Source organism: Chelmon rostratus, chromosome 8 (genome assembly GCF_017976325.1).
Source record: "Chelmon rostratus isolate fCheRos1 chromosome 8, fCheRos1.pri, whole genome shotgun sequence".
Lineage (NCBI taxonomy): Eukaryota > Metazoa > Chordata > Actinopteri > Chaetodontiformes > Chaetodontidae > Chelmon > Chelmon rostratus.
The window spans coordinates 22029748-22047532 of NC_055665.1; the positions used below are offsets into that span (position 1 = coordinate 22029748).

At 42.1% G+C, this 17785-nt stretch overlaps 1 protein-coding gene across 1 annotated transcript; it reads left to right on the forward strand.

Moving 5' to 3' along the window:
* The first annotated feature begins 1596 nt into the window (after positions 1-1596).
* On the forward strand, positions 1597-16419 carry mboat1 (membrane bound O-acyltransferase domain containing 1). The gene is made up of 13 exons (XM_041942250.1): positions 1597-1795; positions 2274-2419; positions 2793-2870; positions 5267-5362; positions 7420-7475; positions 7726-7780; positions 8966-9158; positions 9661-9853; positions 9957-10060; positions 10208-10272; positions 10357-10489; positions 10959-11110; positions 12422-16419. Exons 1-13 carry the CDS (start codon positions 1700-1702, stop codon positions 12597-12599), a joined length of 1545 nt encoding a protein of 514 aa, XP_041798184.1. The 5' UTR covers positions 1597-1699; the 3' UTR covers positions 12600-16419.
* The last annotated feature ends 1366 nt before the right edge of the window (positions 16420-17785 follow it).

Here is a 17785-nt window from a genome sequence, read left to right on the forward strand (position 1 = left end):
CTTGCACCAGTCTGCACCTGCCAGTGAACTGAGTAGGCCCTGGTGTACAGGCCACATACATTCTGACAAGTGGAGACCACTGCAGCAGGGAGGCCTAGGCTTAGTCTCACCCTCTCAATCTCCAGATTATGAAGCGCTATCCCAGGATTGAGCACGAGAAAACCATACCCCCTGCCGAACAGAGGGCCATAGGCAGGTCCAGTTTTGGCCATAGACACGCAGGTGCACAAACTATGATGAAAAGATGCTGTGTCCGTACTCTGTGAAGCAGCTGCATCATCAGGCTCAAGGGTGGGAAGGCATGCAGGCAGGCCAGGAGGCCAAACTGGGTGGACTAACGCATCCACCACAAAATCAAATTCAGAATGAGTGTATATTTACAAAAAACAAAACAGTTTATCAGTTTGAACAATATCTTGTCTTTGTACTGTTTACAGTTGAATATAGGTCAAAAAAGGATTCGCAAATAAGAGCCTGCTGAATCGTGGTGGTATTGTGACATGCAAATACTGAGGCTCCAACATGGACCTTTTGTAGCTGATCTGACCTCAGTATTAAGTGGTACTAGAGAACGTACTATAAGCACAATGAGCCATGGGAAAGATGGCTGACTGTGAGTCACACTGGTCCTTGAAATTCCATATCAATCGGAATTGGAAATGCTAATCTTCTGAGATGAGTTCATAGCTGGTGCCTCGCTTTATATGCCACCCTTGGACTCATCCCAGGTGAAGTGCTCAGTATGTCTGCAGGGAGTCAAGGGAGATAACTTGACATTTAGGCATTTGACTCACAGCATCAACTGCACAATAATTCACAGATATTTTTTTCCCATATGACTCTCAGCCCTGCAAATTCTCACCATGGTCTCTGAGGAAAGAGCCTTCAGTCCTTACACAGATGGCTTTTCTTCATACCCTCTGTAACACACATTCTAACTCATCAATTTTTGAAAAACCGTTAGGAAGTAGGAACTATTTTTATACTTGTTTTATTCACAAAGTGACAATTTCTCACTATAGTTTCATTGAACACAGAGATCTACCTCAAAGCATTAACAGTGATACAGTCTTCGAATTACTTATTCAAGCACCTTCTGCTAATATTTTCTTAAATTTGTTTAATGAGTATTTTTGTCACCAATAAATAGGGACGGGGGAAATAGGCACAGGTCCCAGCTCATGTTGCGCCAAGTTTGGAAAAGAGCCGGAACAACACCGGAAGTCTATTAAATGGCCTTCATACTTTTTTTTTTTTTTTTTTTTTGGGTAAGGAGAACACAAAATCAAAAGCTGTTTGAGAACTATAGTGATTAAAGCGTAGTCTTTTATAGTGACATTTCTGTGAGTACATTGTGGGGCAGAACGCAGAACAGGTTTTCCTTTACAGTCAGTATTTGCTTTCTGTATGCAGCACCTGGAGCCTTACATTTTGCACGTTCGCCAACCCGGCTTTTATTTTGAAAGCAATAACCGGACATGCCACTTGTCTTCTATCTGCGTCAGTCGAGCTTAACTGGTCCTGAGTCCGAAGAGGGGAGGAGGGAGTTGCTCTACCTGGTCTGTCATAAAGTGGACTGGTTTGAATTGTCACCGGACTAACAATGCATTTTAGTGACAGTAAATAGTGAGTTGTTCGCTAAAAGGAAGATAAAAGACGGCTAGGACACTGAGGCGTCGCTTCAGGAAAACTACGTAGGATGGGCGAGCGCGCGGACGCCGCGTTTAACGTCAGTACCACTGGATCCAAGTGGCTGCTGCCCGTCAGTGAACGCCTGGGCTTTCCTCTCGACCAGGTAGGAGTGTCTGCTCATGAATGAGTTATAAGACAGCACTTCCAAAGCCATGTCGCCTTACGTATAGTGCTCTGTGTTAGGAATAAACAGTCCGTCAATTAACGCTGTGTTGTACATGTTGGAGAGACATGCAGTGATTCACTAACAGTCATCGACGCCCACATTGCGCTTCATTATTGTGATGGTGCACAGGAGATTAGAGGCTTTCTGTGTCTGTTTCTCTCCAAAATTGCATCAGGAACTGAAGTTTCGCATGACAGTGTAAAAATCTGGCTCCTTCTTAACAGTGACAGTCAGCTGTTTGACAGTCCACAGAAGCAAAACTATTGAAGAACACTGAGGATAATCAAATGAGTGGAAAAAAAACCATTATAACCTTGTATCATGTTGTCACAATATGTTCCTACAGGAGTTGTTTTTTTGTCAGGTATCAAAAAGACAGATGTTTTGTTGAATGTACAACATCTCTTCCATGCAGGTGAATTTTCTGGCCTGTCAGCTGTTTGCCCTGGCTGCTGCCTTCTGGTTTCGTCTCTACCTCAGTCCTAGCCATGCCAACCCCCTGGTCAGGCACGCTGTGGCCACTCTCCTTGGCATTGCTTTTCTCATCTTCTGCTTTGGATGGTACAGTATGATACAGTCGGAGACACGCTCACACAGTTGTCCATTCATTTCCTCTCATATGATGCACCTCTCCTTTTTTTTCACTCAGTCGCTAACAGTCTTGATTGTCAACATGTTTTGAGTATACAGCGTGGATGCCACGTGCGCAGGGTCCAGTGCTGAATGTTAGCTGCACCGCAGGCTTGTAATTATATGAGCTATGAGGCTGTGAACAATGAGAGTACACAGTAAGGAGATAGAGAGGAGAAAAGCTTGTGGTGGCATTTGGTCCATGAGTGACAGGTTTCAGGGAGAACGAGTCCGGACTGCACTGACACACTGTACCATAACTTAATGATGCACATTTTCTGATAGAGTGCGTCCTTTTCTGCAGGTACTCAGCCCACATCCTGACAGTGGTGGTTGCAAACTACCTGATCATTGTCCAAGCTGACATCAATAATGTGCACAGGTACGTGCTGGTCTTCATACTTCAATGGAAAATCCACATAAAAATGTATGTAAAAGATGTATTAAGGGGACAAAATGTTGGATTATAAAATGTTATATGAGCTGTTACAGCATGGAAATGTGTTGGAATTTGTTACATTCAAATATATCAAATATTAGGTGGAATTTGCTATGTTACTGTTTATATTTTGTGCAATAACTCAATGGCAAAAAAGTGTGAACAACTGTTGCTATATACTTCTTTCCTTAGTAAGCATCTGGGAGCCTGTTGTACTTCATAATCAATAAGTTGTGACAAGTGTTATTTGTAGACCAGACTGACCTGTCTGTCTGTCACCATAGCAGCAGGTGGATGACTGTTATAACAGCAACATTTCATTTCCATGATATTGGTGCAATTCTTGTTACTGCTTTCTTCTGGTAAAACTTGTCAGACAAGCTCAGTCCAGAAACTGTTGACGTCAAAAGTTGTCGCTTGGAGTGGGTCGATTGTTTGGTGTAGATAGTGGCAATGATATTGATAACTAATTTGTTGTTGTCAGGCAGTTGCTGACATTTGTATCTGAAAATCAAAGATTCCTCGTTGCTCACGCCTTGTGAGGCTACCCATTCATTTACTCCCTCGCACGCATTCCACTACAGACTGCAGCTCGAAGCACCCCGTCCCATTATGTTTCTGTTAAAATGTAGCCTGAACTAAAATGCTGTTGTTGAAAGAAACCAAGCTAAAACACGTCACATGAACGGCAGCCTGACACGCCAGCCGGACCAGTCTGTTAGATCAGCGCAGACAATCCGACTGTGTGTGGATTTCTAAATGCCTCTGTCCCTCTTTGCAGCCATGTGTGTTTGTGTAGCTTTCTGAATGTCCATACAGTAACTGCTACTTCATATCTGGTTGTGTGTGTGTGTGGTGGGTTGAAACAACTTGGCAAGCGTGTCAGTAGTATTTTTTTTCCTTTTATGAATGGAAAAACATAAATGATGTTTGGTTAGGTTGCTCTCGTATTCACGGTTAAAGGGATTACCTGCAGGGCGAGGGAGATAAAACCAGTATTGTTCTCCAAGTGTGGAGGCAAAACACAGTGCAAACTTTGTCCCTGGTTAAACTTATGGTACATACCACATTACACCCCTCTGAAAGGTGCAATGTGCAAGTTTAAAACGTTCCAGGATTAATCAGAATGATCAGCAATCAGCAAAGAAGTAACAGTTTTGATATTATGTCAAAGATGTCTTTGTATTGTGTTGCAGAGATATCTACTGAAGTTAGCATGCTAACCAGCTAGCTGTGGCCTGTCCTGTCTCATTATTACTACTTTGTACCTCAAGAAGTGATAGTCCGATAATAAAGCCCCCCTGTTGTTTCAGCTGGGAGAGGTATGCGAGCTGCAAGTTCACTATGCTTCACAAACTCTCTCAGCTTTTTTAGTTTGATAAATAAACAAAATAAACTCACAAAATGTCGAGAAAGGAAATATTCTGCCACCTATTTTCCTTATTAAACAGAAAAATAATGCTGTACACCTTCTGAATCCAAGTTTCTTTCTTTTACTCAACTTAGAAAAGCTTAATTGCTTTGTTAACTAATCATGAAGCACACCTCATTCAAACTCAACAGAAACAAACAGAACTCACCAAAAACGTCTTGGTTTGTCTTTCCACCGCTCCAACAATCATCAGTTCTTGTTTGTTTAATTGTTGTTTAATTAAACCCGTATTCGCATCAGTTAGATGTGAAAAGTCCCTTCTGCTGAAGCTCGACATACCTCTCGCTCCTCTTCCGCTTCACCCATCTCCCGCCCCGGCCTGCCGTGTCTTCATCATCCCCAGAGTCGGGATCCAGGTTGGAGCTGCTCTTCCCTGTCACCAGACTGGCCTCCATTGGATTGCAGAGGCTCGGTTCTGTTTGGTTTACTGTGAGCCTGCCGAGTCAGGATGTGTTACTGAGCTAGTAGAGGCACTAGCTGCACAGTTAATTGAGCTTATAGTACTGCAGATAGTAGCCACGGCAAAGTGAGCAGCAGTTAGCAGTTGCTGTGGCGATATGCTGCCCCTTGTTTGTTTGGAGTGACCTTTAACAGGCGGCCAATTCTTACATATCGCACCTTTAAACACTGGCACAAGGTGAGAGGAGGTAACTCTGAATGAATCCGATCAAACATAGGACTCTCTAACACACTGAATGTAAGATAAATGGTAAAAACCTGTGAGGCAAAGGTAATAAAGTTGTGTGTGTGGACACTAAGCAAATCTATATTGCAAATAGCAAAATACAATACATGCAAATTGCATGATCTAATCTCTTTTAACTAATAGTTTTATCAGCATAAAAACAGCATACAGTAAATACGTTGCTTTTGTCTGATTAAGATTTGTTCATTTCTCCACATACAGGTATTCCATGGTGACGGCTATGGGCTACTTGACAATGTGCCAAGTGAGCAGAGTCTTCATCTTTAACTATGGGATACTGTCCACGGACTTCTCGGGGTAAGGAAAACCTGAATCATTCAGGTGTCTCAGCACGTTCCTCTCTCGTTGCCACACCTTGGTGGTGACAACATATTAGTCATTTCATTTGCAGAGCAGTTGTAATGTTATCAGTTAACGTGTCCAAGCTGCGTTGTACCTGCTTACACAGTCACCAGTGCCACGGCCTTGTGTAAATACAACACCCCTGATTAAAAAGCAGCAGTGTGGAGTGTTCACAGTTGACTCTGCCCAGCCAGGTGAAGCAGGAGGGGAAGCTGTGGCTTCCCTGTCATTGCTCATTGTGATCTCACACAGAGAGCTGGGTCTTCCAGGATTCACAACAAACAACAAATATTTAACTGAACATGGAGCTGCACATGCATCAGGATGCTGCCTGAGGTGGTGCCATTCAAACCAGTTAAAGTGGACGATAGTGTTTTCTGGGTGCGGTTGTTCCTTTAAAAGGTGACAGCCGACTGTGGTGGCTCCTGTATTCAGCAACTTCTTTGCCCAGTTCTGTTTTGGATGAATTTGCTGGCAGCCTGGCTTGTGCTCCGCGTGACTTTTGGTGATGAGCAGCCAGGCCTGTGAGTCAGCCTTTGGTATGGTCATATATTGAATTAGAGATCCATCCGCTTTCAGCTTTAGGACTGGACAGATTCATGGCTGTGAATGACACAGATGGTGTTAGTCTGTGAAATTACTCACAGAGGTTTTGTTGAAGTAATCCAGGGCCTAATGACCTACCTAGAAATTTAAGCAAAGGTTATTTGACTTAGAGAATTTATTTTTTCACACCATTCATTTATGTTGGTACTGTTTTCCAGTGTTGTGTTATCCTCATTATCACCTTGGTATGCTGTGTTGTTCTCCTTGCTGGAGGATGTTAATCTAGCCTGTGTGCTATTCTCCCTGTCAATGAGCATTTCCATAAACTGATCTTTTCTGAATTTGGCGGAAAGGCAGCATAACTGAAACTGAACTGGGTCAGAATCTTGTGTACACTGCCAACTTTCGAGTCCATGTGGAAAAACAGAGTCTGTAAGCTACACTGGTGGAGCGTTGCACACCCTGAAAATGTTTCTCTAAAGCCAACTGCCAGCCCTCATTGAGCTGGCAGTGCCAGCCGCTCGGCCAGCCCCTCTCTGCCTCGCTTTTCCATGCAGTGCACACAATGCAGTCCACTCACACACAGGAGCCAGTGTGTGTGAGTGTGTGTGTGTGTGAGAGAGATGTAGTTTATGTGTGTCTTTGTGCATACACACTCACATTCTTGGGACAGAGAGGTCTCTATCTGTGAATGAAACCAGGAGAGGGGGTGTGAAACTAGTTTGTTCAGACTTTACTGTAAGGGACCACAAAGCCCACCACCATCTCCTCATTTTCTGCACTTCTTGTTTTCCAGAAATGGGCAACTAATCTGGAAATTAAGCATCGTATTGCACTGGTGTATGGTGTTCTGGATTACAGTTAAACGTGCAAGCAGGTTATCACATTGGTGTTTGTTGCATTGCAGATAAGTGTGAAAATCCTGCAGTATTGGATGGTTGATGGATTGGTGTGATCAACTTAAGAACACAAATTTGTTTTGAACACTGTGAGTTTCAAGATGAAGATCAGGCTGTACTGGTTTCAAAGACAGACAAGGATTAAGTGAAAATTTAGGGATTTGAATGAATTGCACTGGATTTCTAAATGAGCACCAGACTTGACACTATGGGAACAGAGTGAAGTGATTCACAGGGTGGAATAAATCCTGTAGCCTCAGACGGAGGCTCAGTAGGCGTTTGGGACGCACTTTGTTTCAAGTCAGTCACAGACTAAGTGAGTGAAAAGGACGTCCTGCTGCTGATCAGACAAACACGCTGCTCGCTGATCAGTCAGTGGTTTCTGCCTCTGAGTGTAAAAACATGATCCCTGTCCTGATCTAGACACCTACACCAGGCTGCCTCTGTGAGGCTAAAAACACCACAATGATTTTTGCTCCTAAAAAATTATTATTTCCTTGTTGTATATATTTATTTTTTTCACCTCTGAATCTCCATCAGCAGTGTGTGTTCTTTTTTTCGACTCAGGCCCTTGATGATAGTAACCCAGAAGATCACCACACTGGCGTTTCAGCTCCATGACGGTAAAGCAGAGGATGCACACACACACACACACACACACACACACACACACACACACACACACACACACACACACACACATTGACACAGACCTTTAATAGTGGAGGCAACATCCTCTCACAATTACTTCAAGATCTTTTTCACTGCTTGCTGTCTGACAGTGTGGCAGGGAGCCAGAATGCACAATACCAGGTCCCCGATGAGAAGCACCAAAATGACAGGTTAATGATATCTTCATCATTTGTTTTTCAGGTATGTGTAAGAAATCTGAACAGTTGACCTCGGAGCAGAAGCTTCTGGCTATAAAGTAAGTTCTTACTGCGTGTAAAACACTAATCACTCCAGTCATTTTTAACGCAGTGGTAATTACATATTGCATTGTGACACATCAGAGGGGAGACTTTTTGGAGACAAGTCAGAGCACTGTGCTCTGTGACTAATGATAGTGTGCAGGTGTCTGATGTAATTCCTCATCTTTTTTCCCTACTTAACTTTCTTGATTTTCTTTTAAACCTGACTTTTGAGGTAAACAGAGTGGACACTATAGGATTTCTATATATATGGACCCAGTGTCCCCATCCAAATATGTATGCACAGAAGGTTGCATCTGAATTAACACCTTATTTAAAATAAATAAAAAAATAAATGACTGTTTCTTTTCCTTTAGCCACGAAGAACAATGACAAGGAGATGCAATCATGGTGAATGGCTTGTTTATGTAAAAAGCATGCTGGGAACTTAGGAAAGAGTCATCATTTTGCATGGAAAATATTACATGTTTATGCATGTGAATCTATAAAACCACATTCATCAGTGTACCATGCATGCTATTTTAAAAAAAAGTTTTTAAAATGTATCAAAAAACAATCGTAACACATAGCGTTGCTCTTGTGTGATAACCCCGCAACTCTGCCTCCTGTTTGTTAGCTCACTTTTAGATTCCTCTGCTTCCTGTAGGTTTTAATATCACTTAGATTTTATCAATTCAGATTCAAGATTTGAAGCTTTGATGAGTGTGTGACCAGCAGTGTAGACAGAAGTCCAGTAATACTTTGCTTTCAGCAACAATAATCTTGTTGAAAAGCAGATTTCTTCATGATTTCCGTGTTCTTTACTATTTGGAGCTGGTTTTAATTCATAACTAGGTCACGAAACCCAAACCTGGTTCCCTACAATGCTACGTAAGGGCCAAAGCTAAGTCAGAGATTGGATTTGGATTGTCTGTGAAATTTTAAGAAGCGCTTCCTTTTTGTTCAATAAATGTTTGTTTTATCTGCCAAGCAATAATACAGATTTACAGGACCCCTTGTTTTAAAATTGATAACTTTATTTAAAAATAAATGGCATGCTTTTTTCATGTTTCCACCCAACATAGATGAAAATATCCAGTAATACTCCTGTATTTCACCTGAAGTGATCACTGCTATCACACTGAAAGTAACAGGGCCTTCCGTTTTGTTTTCAATGATTTCCCCTATTGTTCTGTGTGCAGTGCGAGGCCTTCTCTCATCGAGTACCTGAGCTACAATCTGAACTTCCTGAGTGTCTTGGTGGGACCATGCAGTAACTACAAGGACTACACAGACTTCATAGAGGGCAGGCACATCAGCAGGAGGCTCAGGCAGCACTCCGGGACGTGTAATGGGCAGAACGGCTATGATAAGACACTGGAGCCGTCACCACTGGTAAGTTCATCTGTGACTGCTCAGTCCTCTGGTTGCACTTGTCACTGAGACCTTTCCTGTCATATCAGGAGGTGTATCATGAGACAGAGCACAATGTCTCTGCTTTGCTCTGCTGGGCTGTCTGAAAATGTTACCAACCTAATGCTAAATTCTAATATTAATATGAAGTGGTGAGTGCAAGAAAATCCTCATAACACTCTTTATTCTGCCATTAATAGATTATTCATTATTAAGCGTAGTTGCAACCTGGGCTGCTTTCAAAAATCGCTGTAAATATGGCCACTAACATGTTAAATGTTTTAGATAAAAGAAAACACAAATGGCCCCTCACCCACAGAGGCTTCTGATAGTGTCACTAACATGCAGCCATGCAGTCTTCAGTTTTTGCACCTAGTCCTACCGCTGTCATCTTTGTCTCAGCGTGACCTCATTTTGGAGTGACTTGGATGGTCCAGTGGTCTTCATGTCCATTAATCATGTGTATTTCCATCACCACCTGCAGAACGCTGTCTGTCAAAAATTGCTGGTCTGCTGCGGCTGTATGCTGTTCTTCCTCACTGTGACTCGGTCCTTGCCGATAACATATAACGTGGACCCCCACTTTGTGAGCCACGCCCCCTTCCTCACCAGACTCACCTACGCTTTCTTCTCCATACAAGCAGCAAGGCCCAAATTCTACTTCGCATGGACGCTAGGTGAGCGCTCTGTTAGTGTGTGTGTTTTTCTCTTGTAATTATCAGTTATCAGATGGTAACATGATGGGACCACGGGCTTTGTTTTTTCACTCCATCCTGTCAGCTGACGCAGTCAACAACGCTGCTGGTTATGGTTTCTTGGGCATGGATGAAAATGGAAAGCCATCGTGGGACCTCATCTGCAACCTCAACATCTTAGGGATTGAGGTACCTTCAGTGTTTCACATGATTCAAAACCAGAACATGGTCCCTCTATACTGTGTTATACTTCATGCACAATTCAAAGTCAGGCTATAAGTTAAGGATTGGAGCACAAAGTTACTGTTATGTGGTTATTTATTCATCTTTTTTCAGACTGCAACCAGCTTCAAGACATTTATTGACAACTGGAATATTCGAACAGGAATTTGGCTCAAAATGTAAGTGCTGCAAATGTGAATATGTACCCAGCTTTCCATTTCATACACTCGTTTGAAAGTGTCTGACTCCTCTCATCTCCTCAGGGTGTGTTATGACCGAGTGCCCAAGCACAGGTTGGCTTTGACCTTCATCCTGTCTGCCTTGTGGCACGGTGTTTATCCAGGGTACTATTTCACCTTTATCACTGCCATCCCCATCACGATGGCAGCACGAAATGTGAGTACTCTGCCCGCTCTGGAAATTCAAATTAAAACTACAGTGTACAACTGGAAGGAAAACCTGAAGTGGAGAAACACTCTTAAAATGAGCCAGTCAGTATTTTTTCAGTTTTCCAATTATTATTTTGACTAAATTTCCAAAAAACATGCACACTTTCTTATTAGAAGTGTTTTTATTCAAAAAACTGTGGTCTAGCTGTTTCTCTCTTTCCTGTATGTGAGGTCAGGTTGGATGAGTTCATCTGAGTTTTCAGAGAAGAACCTATAAGTGCACGTGACTGACCTGTGGATGAGAGAGCAAAATACAACATACAGAGAGAAAAAACCTTTAAAGGAAGCTAATAAATGCTTGTCATGTTACTTAGTTGGGGAAGCTAGAATTACACCAGCACTATAGTTTAAATACACCAGTCCTTTTACTGGTGTAGACATTCATCCATGTCTCTTCGCCTGTCTCTACTCACCAGGTGCGGAAGTCTATTCGCCACTACTTCCTTGGCCTCAGAGGCTTGAAGCTGGCTTACGACATCTTAACTTGGGCAGCCACTCAGCTGGCCATCTGCTACACTGTCATGCCTTTTCTTCTTCTTGCAGTAGAGCCCACTTTGGTTTATTACAGGTATGTAATAATCATTTCTAGTCCTCGTATCCTCTTAAGCCCAATTCATGCTTGCTGTATTCATGAGGTCATCTGCCCACTGTCCAAAGCTGTGCAAACTGTATGCAGTACAAGCTCACCAGCTGTGCATGCTCCAGCTACTGGTGATTGATTTCCTCACTGATGCACCTGCTCTCTACAAAAAACAAAGCAGCTCTTTCTTGCTGTTGTGAGGTTGCCATCTTGTTTTCTAGTGTGCATGTGAAGAACGTGTCTACATGCACAGACCAGCTCCAGTGTTGTGTGCATGTGTGTGTTGTATGTGTTGAAGCTTGGGTGTATCCACTGTACACATGCAGCTAACCGCATCCATACTGAAGTTTCAACAAAGCCTTTACATGATAAGAGAGAAACAGTGAGATGTGGTTTTGAGATATGAGTATCAGTGCAGTCCTTGTCCAACCTCTTTTCAATGTTTTATGATAGCTGGTGGCCATGAATCTGTGGGCTTGCTCCTGGTAATTTTTGCAGCGTGTACATGGTGTATTGCAACAAATATGTTAATATTTCTGAGGATCCAACAAACAGACTGAAATTGTCATACTTAAAGGACCAGTGTGTGGGATTTAGTGGCATCTAGTGGTGAGGTTGCACATTGCAACCAACTGAATTTGCCTTGCCTTACCCCTTTTTCCAAGGAGAATCTACGGTGGCTGCTAAAAACATGAAAAATGCAGAAGGCAAACTCTAGAGTGGTTTGCCTGTCTGGGCTGCTGTAGAAACATGGCAGTGCAATATGGTGGACTCTGTTGAAGAGTACCTGCTCCCTATGCTGATATAAAGGGCTCATTCTAAGTCAACAAACACAACAATTCTTATTTTCAGGTGATTATACACTAATGAAAGCATAGATTCCATTTCTGCTAATAGATCCCCTTAAACCCTGCATACTGGACCTTAAAAATATTTTCTTAGTCTACAAAATATCAGAAAATGGTAAAAAAATGCCCATCTCAAATTCCCAAAGACAAAGGTGACGTTTTCAAATGTCTTTTTTCACTCAACCATCAGTCTAAAACCCAAAGATAGATTTGATAAAACCAGAAAATACACACGTTCGAGATGTTTGAACCATTAAAAAATGCACCAAAAAAGATGAATCGATTCTCAAAATAGCTGCTGGTTAATTTTCTGTTGCTAATTGCTGCAGCTTTAAAATAAATATATTTGCAGGCTTTTAGTGGCATGTCAATGGTATATTAATATTCTATTATTCTCCTTACAGTACATTAACGTCAAGTTACACTCGGTTTTTCTTCCTTTCTTTCCTAGGTCTATGTACTTCCACGTGCACATCATTAGCATTCTGGCTGCGATCGCCCTGTATCAGAAACACAAACCCAGGGAACCCGCCGCCACCACTAAAACGTTTTCCTCCGCCTCCTTCTCGTCTTCGTGCTCAGCCCAGTGCCAGCCTGTTCACTCCAACAACAATGACAAAGTAGACTGAAAACCCCCTCCGCATGTTCTTTTACCAGGCTCTCAGTCCACCGTGTTTTTTCAAAGACAAGTGAATATCCCTGTTAGGGAAAGCAGTTCACCTTCCAGCGAGGTATCGCAACCCCTCTCCTTTTAAACCTACGCCAGTCCAGGCTCTCCAGCGTCCACCGCTCCTCACTACACCCACCTCGACCAGCAGAATTCTAACCCTACAAGACAAGACACAAACTACGAGGACAGCCAACCATTCCCCTCCTTAGAAAACAACCTCACCTCCGATCAGTCTTAGAGAACATGCCACATGATGCAAGTGAACAATTTAAGTATCATGTGTTGTTAGACTGCTTGATGTAGGAAGAAGCCTGCCTGGTTGCAGACTCCTTCCTCAATTTTCTCTCTCCACACTCAGACAACATGGCAGCACTTACTGAAAGATCTGAGCGCCCCCATCTGTTAGCCTTAAATAAGATAGCTGCTCTTCCGGATGCAACAGACATCCAGCATGGAGACTCAGTAGGGTTTGAGTGCTTTGCCTTGCGAATACAAGCATTGGTGGGCCTGCCCAACACCTCGGGACAAGAGGGCAATGTGGAATACCAGTGCGCCTCATCTCACCTTCGTTACAGTCCCTACAGGGCATACAGCAACTTAAAATGGGAAACCTTTGTGTTATTTATTGTTTGGGACAGAGTAAAGAGGACAAGAAATGTGATCGTACAATACAATGCAGGATTTCAACCTGTGACACTGGAAGTACATGGGGAGAGGTTTTCTGCTATATTGTAAGATTGAGAAAAATACCTAAAAAAAGAGCTCAGCAGGCAGAGTAGAAAGACAAAAATTAACTGAAGGAACATCTCTGGTACCACCACCACCACTACCAGGATGCTGGCATCCCTCCACGGTTCCCCCTCCATCTGCCCCCTCTCTCCTCCACGGTTCCCCCTCCATGCCCATCTCGACACCAGCCTGCCCGCTCCAACAACAATGCAACAGTGTGAAGAGTGAAAGGAGGCTCACTTTCTGTCCTGTCCTCTGTCTGTGCCCTCCTGCCGACTGGTGGGATCTAAGCCAGCACAGTGGGAGAGCAGCTCATAAACAGGGCACAAATACCAGGACGGACACACACACACACACACACAAACAAACTCATGAATAAACAGACAAGACTAATATGCACATACTCTCTCGTAGACACACTCATACTTCTCAGTCTGATACAAAGGCTGCCCTTGTGTGGCCACAACAAAAGAGCATACCAAGAGGAGAGAGAGGCCTGGTTTATGTATGTGTGTGTGTGTGTGTGTTTGTGTGTGTGTGTGTGTGTATGTGTATGTGTATGTGTGTGCATGTGCGTGCGTGTGCCTGTGTGTTTGCATGTATGTGTGAACGTTTACTGTCAGTTGCTGATCCTGTGAGTGTGTACTGTGGACTGTGTCGGTATTTCTCCCACTCTTAGTTTGCACTGGCTTGGTGGAAAGACACTTGAAATACCAATTAGACCACACAGCTCTCAAACTGTCCAGTGAAACCATTACTAATGAAGGCTTTTAAGGCAGGATGGCAGCTCCTCCTGGTGAGGAGACTTGACTATTCTGCAGAACAAGTAAACTCTCTATGATAGTTTCTATGGATAATCTTGGGCATTAGTTATACCCCTGCACACAGAAGGAGAAGCTGACATAGTTTAAATAGTTATAGAATATATTATGCAACAATACAACAACATGCTCCTGTTTTTGTTGTTTTGCATGCACAGTTGTAATTGTAAGTGATGGGATGGTGCGATATGAGCAACACTTTGATTAAGAGTTGAAAGAAACAACACAATTATTTAATGAGAGAAGTCAGACTTTCCCCAAGAAACCTCTGTTTGTGCTGAAGCAGTTGGAAATTTAATGCTTCATGTATTTACCATGTGAACGGCGCTGGATAGCCGTTATCATGGTATACTAAGTATAGAGTAGTTGAACAAGAAGCTGTGGAGAAACTGAGAGGAAATATATTTGGAGTTTCTCTTTTGGGGAGGAAACTGATGCACACTGAGAGAATGGAAAATATGACCATAAATAGGAATTTATGAGTCAAATGTGTTTCTTCTCAGTAGGAGCAGGGTGCCGTGTTCGTTCTGTTATTCTTTGTAAGAAACAACACTTTTGAAAACTGTTGATTTACCAGAACTTATCAGCTGCTGCAGGTTGATTTAACAGAGACATCTGCTGGGTGTTTGTACTGTCTGAACCATGCTGAATCAAGTAATGAAGGTAAGCCAACCGGGACTGGGAAGTTCTCACCAAAACTCACAATTTCTTCTTTTCGCTAGCTTTTACTTTTGCACAATCGAAGTTGATGAGTGGTTAGCGATGAGCTAATGATGGTGAAAAGAAAAGGATGCATTCACATTATGAAATGATTAATAACTCTCATGTTATTTTTGGTCATCTAGAGGTTATCTCTCATGAGAGGTTTGGGAGCACTGGGGGTTTTAAACGTGGCACAGTGGCTTGGATATTAATGGTGCTATCTGCTGCAGGCTAGCATTTATAGGTTGGTTATAATAAGACTAACAGTGCTAACAAAGTGCAATGCAAGAATGTTTTTTTGGTAGGTTAACAGTGCCTTATGAAGAAAAATGTGAGGCTGTCGCTTTAAATGCCTTGTAAGGGTTTCCTGATGGGTGCAGCGTGTTAGTGGCATCTGTTTAATCATGCTGGAGACACAATCTTATTTCATTTTATTACCTGCTTTAGTTTAGTTTTAATTTAATCTCAACTTTTTGACTACTGGAAAAATGTGTAGACTCAGTGTAGACTGTGTCAGCCTCAGCTCACAGATTGACTCAAGCTTCTAGTTATTAATGCATAAAAACAGTCGAGCCTGTTTATACAAGAAAAAAAATCAAACTTATTTTACTTGTTTTATTATTATTATTATTTATCAGGACATCAGTGTCACATTAAAAAGACACTTGTGAGTTCACAGACAAGTGCTGACATGAGGAGAGGGGGGAATTAACACTAATTATTAAATAATAATACTGTAGGGGAATTATTCAATGTTTTAAGAGAGACAAGATGGGGAACGTGTACATTAAACTATTCTCCCTAAGCTAATTAGAACAAATCTCGTTACTAAATCTTGTACCTTTTGGGTCATGTGGAGTAAAGACGGGGATATTTCATGTCTGTTGATCGTTTTAATGTTTATCTGCACAGTAGTACCTCTTCTTGGAGTTAATGAAGCGTCAGTAGTGACAGCTCTGGGGACCACTAGCCTCAGCCATTTCTTTGCAGAAGTCCCCTTTTGCCTGCAATTATAAATGATCTGAAAAAAAATGCTGGTGCTAAATTCCAGTGGTAATGCAGTTAGGCCCCCGTGACAGCTCCTGTCAAAGGCTGACTGCCCCCAAACTACTCAAGAGGTGCTGAAAAGTGAAAACACTCGTCCCAAGGATGGCTTTGCTCTAACGTAGAATTGTTTTTGTGAGACAAAGCCCTTAACTGACTTCTGTTGTTCGTGCCAGTAACATGTTCGTGGTTCTGTGCGTCTGAATGTTGCTAATGTTTTTAGTGCAGGGAAGTGAGCGCTGAGTGGCACATAAACAGTGTGAATGCGTTGCTAGAATGAGCAGCTTTTTGAATGACTTGATACTGATTATAAAGATATTTTTGTATGTGTTTTTGCAGATGTATGTGTGATCAAATACACTGACTGTGTGTGTGTGTGTGAGAGAGAGATTTTCTTAATACCCCATTGCTCCATTTTAGTATTGTTTGTATAAAGGAAAGAGCGGTACAAGAACATTTGAATAACAAATAAAGCTTCAGTGAAACAAATTTTCATTTGTCAAAGTTTGAATTATCTGATATGAACATCTTTTGTTCATGTCTTTCTGGAACAAGTGATAATTTGAGGTGTCAGTGAGTCTTATTTGTTTTCTATCCGTTGCTCTTGACTCTGCCTCTCAGTTACAGTATCAAATCAAACCCTTTCTACGCGACGCCTGCCCTAACTGTTTAATCTCTGAAGATACTCCCAAAGCGACTGCCTCTCTGTCCCATGTGTCATCCGTCTGCTCCCCTCTGACTCTGTAGGCTGTTTTGCCTGAGCTCGCAGACTAATGACAACCAGAGGGAAAGAAGAAAGTGGGACAAAGATGACAACAAGCAACACTGACATATATTTAGATCACTGTATGTTCCCCTTCAGATCCTTAGGGAGAACATAGTCCTCTAAAACTGTCTGCTTCTCTTATTTTATTTTCTGCAGAGACAGGCAAATCAGTCTCACACTAAGTAAAAGAAACTGGAGAAATACAGATGTTCATATGATATTCAGCTCCTGCAAACAACCGATCATCTATGTCTATTCAACAGGTGGGCATCTGTATGAACTTCTAATCACATTCTCTCCTTGACGCAATAACAAAAGAGAATTTATCTGTCTACTGTTTGCAATATGCATATTAGCATATTATCAAAATGCCTAATTCTCTGTTTCTAACATTGTAATGCCAGTTATTACTCTTAATTATACATTATAGCCCTCACACAGTACTCTTTCGTCAGTAAATCTGCTGTCAGTATGTGCACCATTGTTATTGGCTCTCAGTACTTTTTCAGCCAAATGATCCAACAAGCTCACTGCTGTGTCATATAATGGCTGTTCAGGATTAAAATCTGCCGATCGTGACAAGTGTGACATATTGTCAGCTTCACTAAACTCACTATTCATGAGATCAAAATGTACACGCGTATTAGTTCAGTTATAGTGTCATGGATTAGCATATGATAACAATGCTGCAATCTATAATTCAACCTTCACAGGGTATTTGGTATTTAACCTCTTTTAGAGTCTTTGCAGACATGTGGGTAATAAGGAATAATTGATAGAAATGTCACATCAAGCTAACAAGCGTAAAGCGAGGCTGAGTTGCAAGTTTCTCCTAAAAAATCTTGATCTAGCATTTTACCTGCTTTTTAGGAACTAATGTCAGCAGCCAATATAAATGTTTTCCCCTTTGGTAAAGAAGGAGCTAATTTAGTAAAACAGAACTTTGTGAACTTTGCATTAAATAATTTTATAAACCTATGGCACGATACTGGAAGCTTGCCCACAGTACATTCCCACAGGTGTTTCCCCTTTATCTGCCTGATAAGACCTCCAATCAGGGCTGTGTATGCTCAGACTGACTGA

What these genes read in the sequence shown, in the direction of transcription:
- mboat1 (XM_041942250.1), top strand. Translation starts at nt 1,700, where the DNA reads ATGGGCGAGCGCGCGGACGCCGCGTTTAACGTCAGTACCACTGGATCC. An exon ending in TGGGCTTTCCTCTCGACCAG is followed by an intron (nt 1,796 to 2,273) that starts GTAGGAGTGTCT and finishes TCTTCCATGCAG; the next exon opens with GTGAATTTTCTGGCCTGTCA. An exon ending in ACAGGAATTTGGCTCAAAAT is followed by an intron (nt 10,273 to 10,356) that starts GTAAGTGCTGCA and finishes TCATCTCCTCAG; the next exon opens with GGTGTGTTATGACCGAGTGC.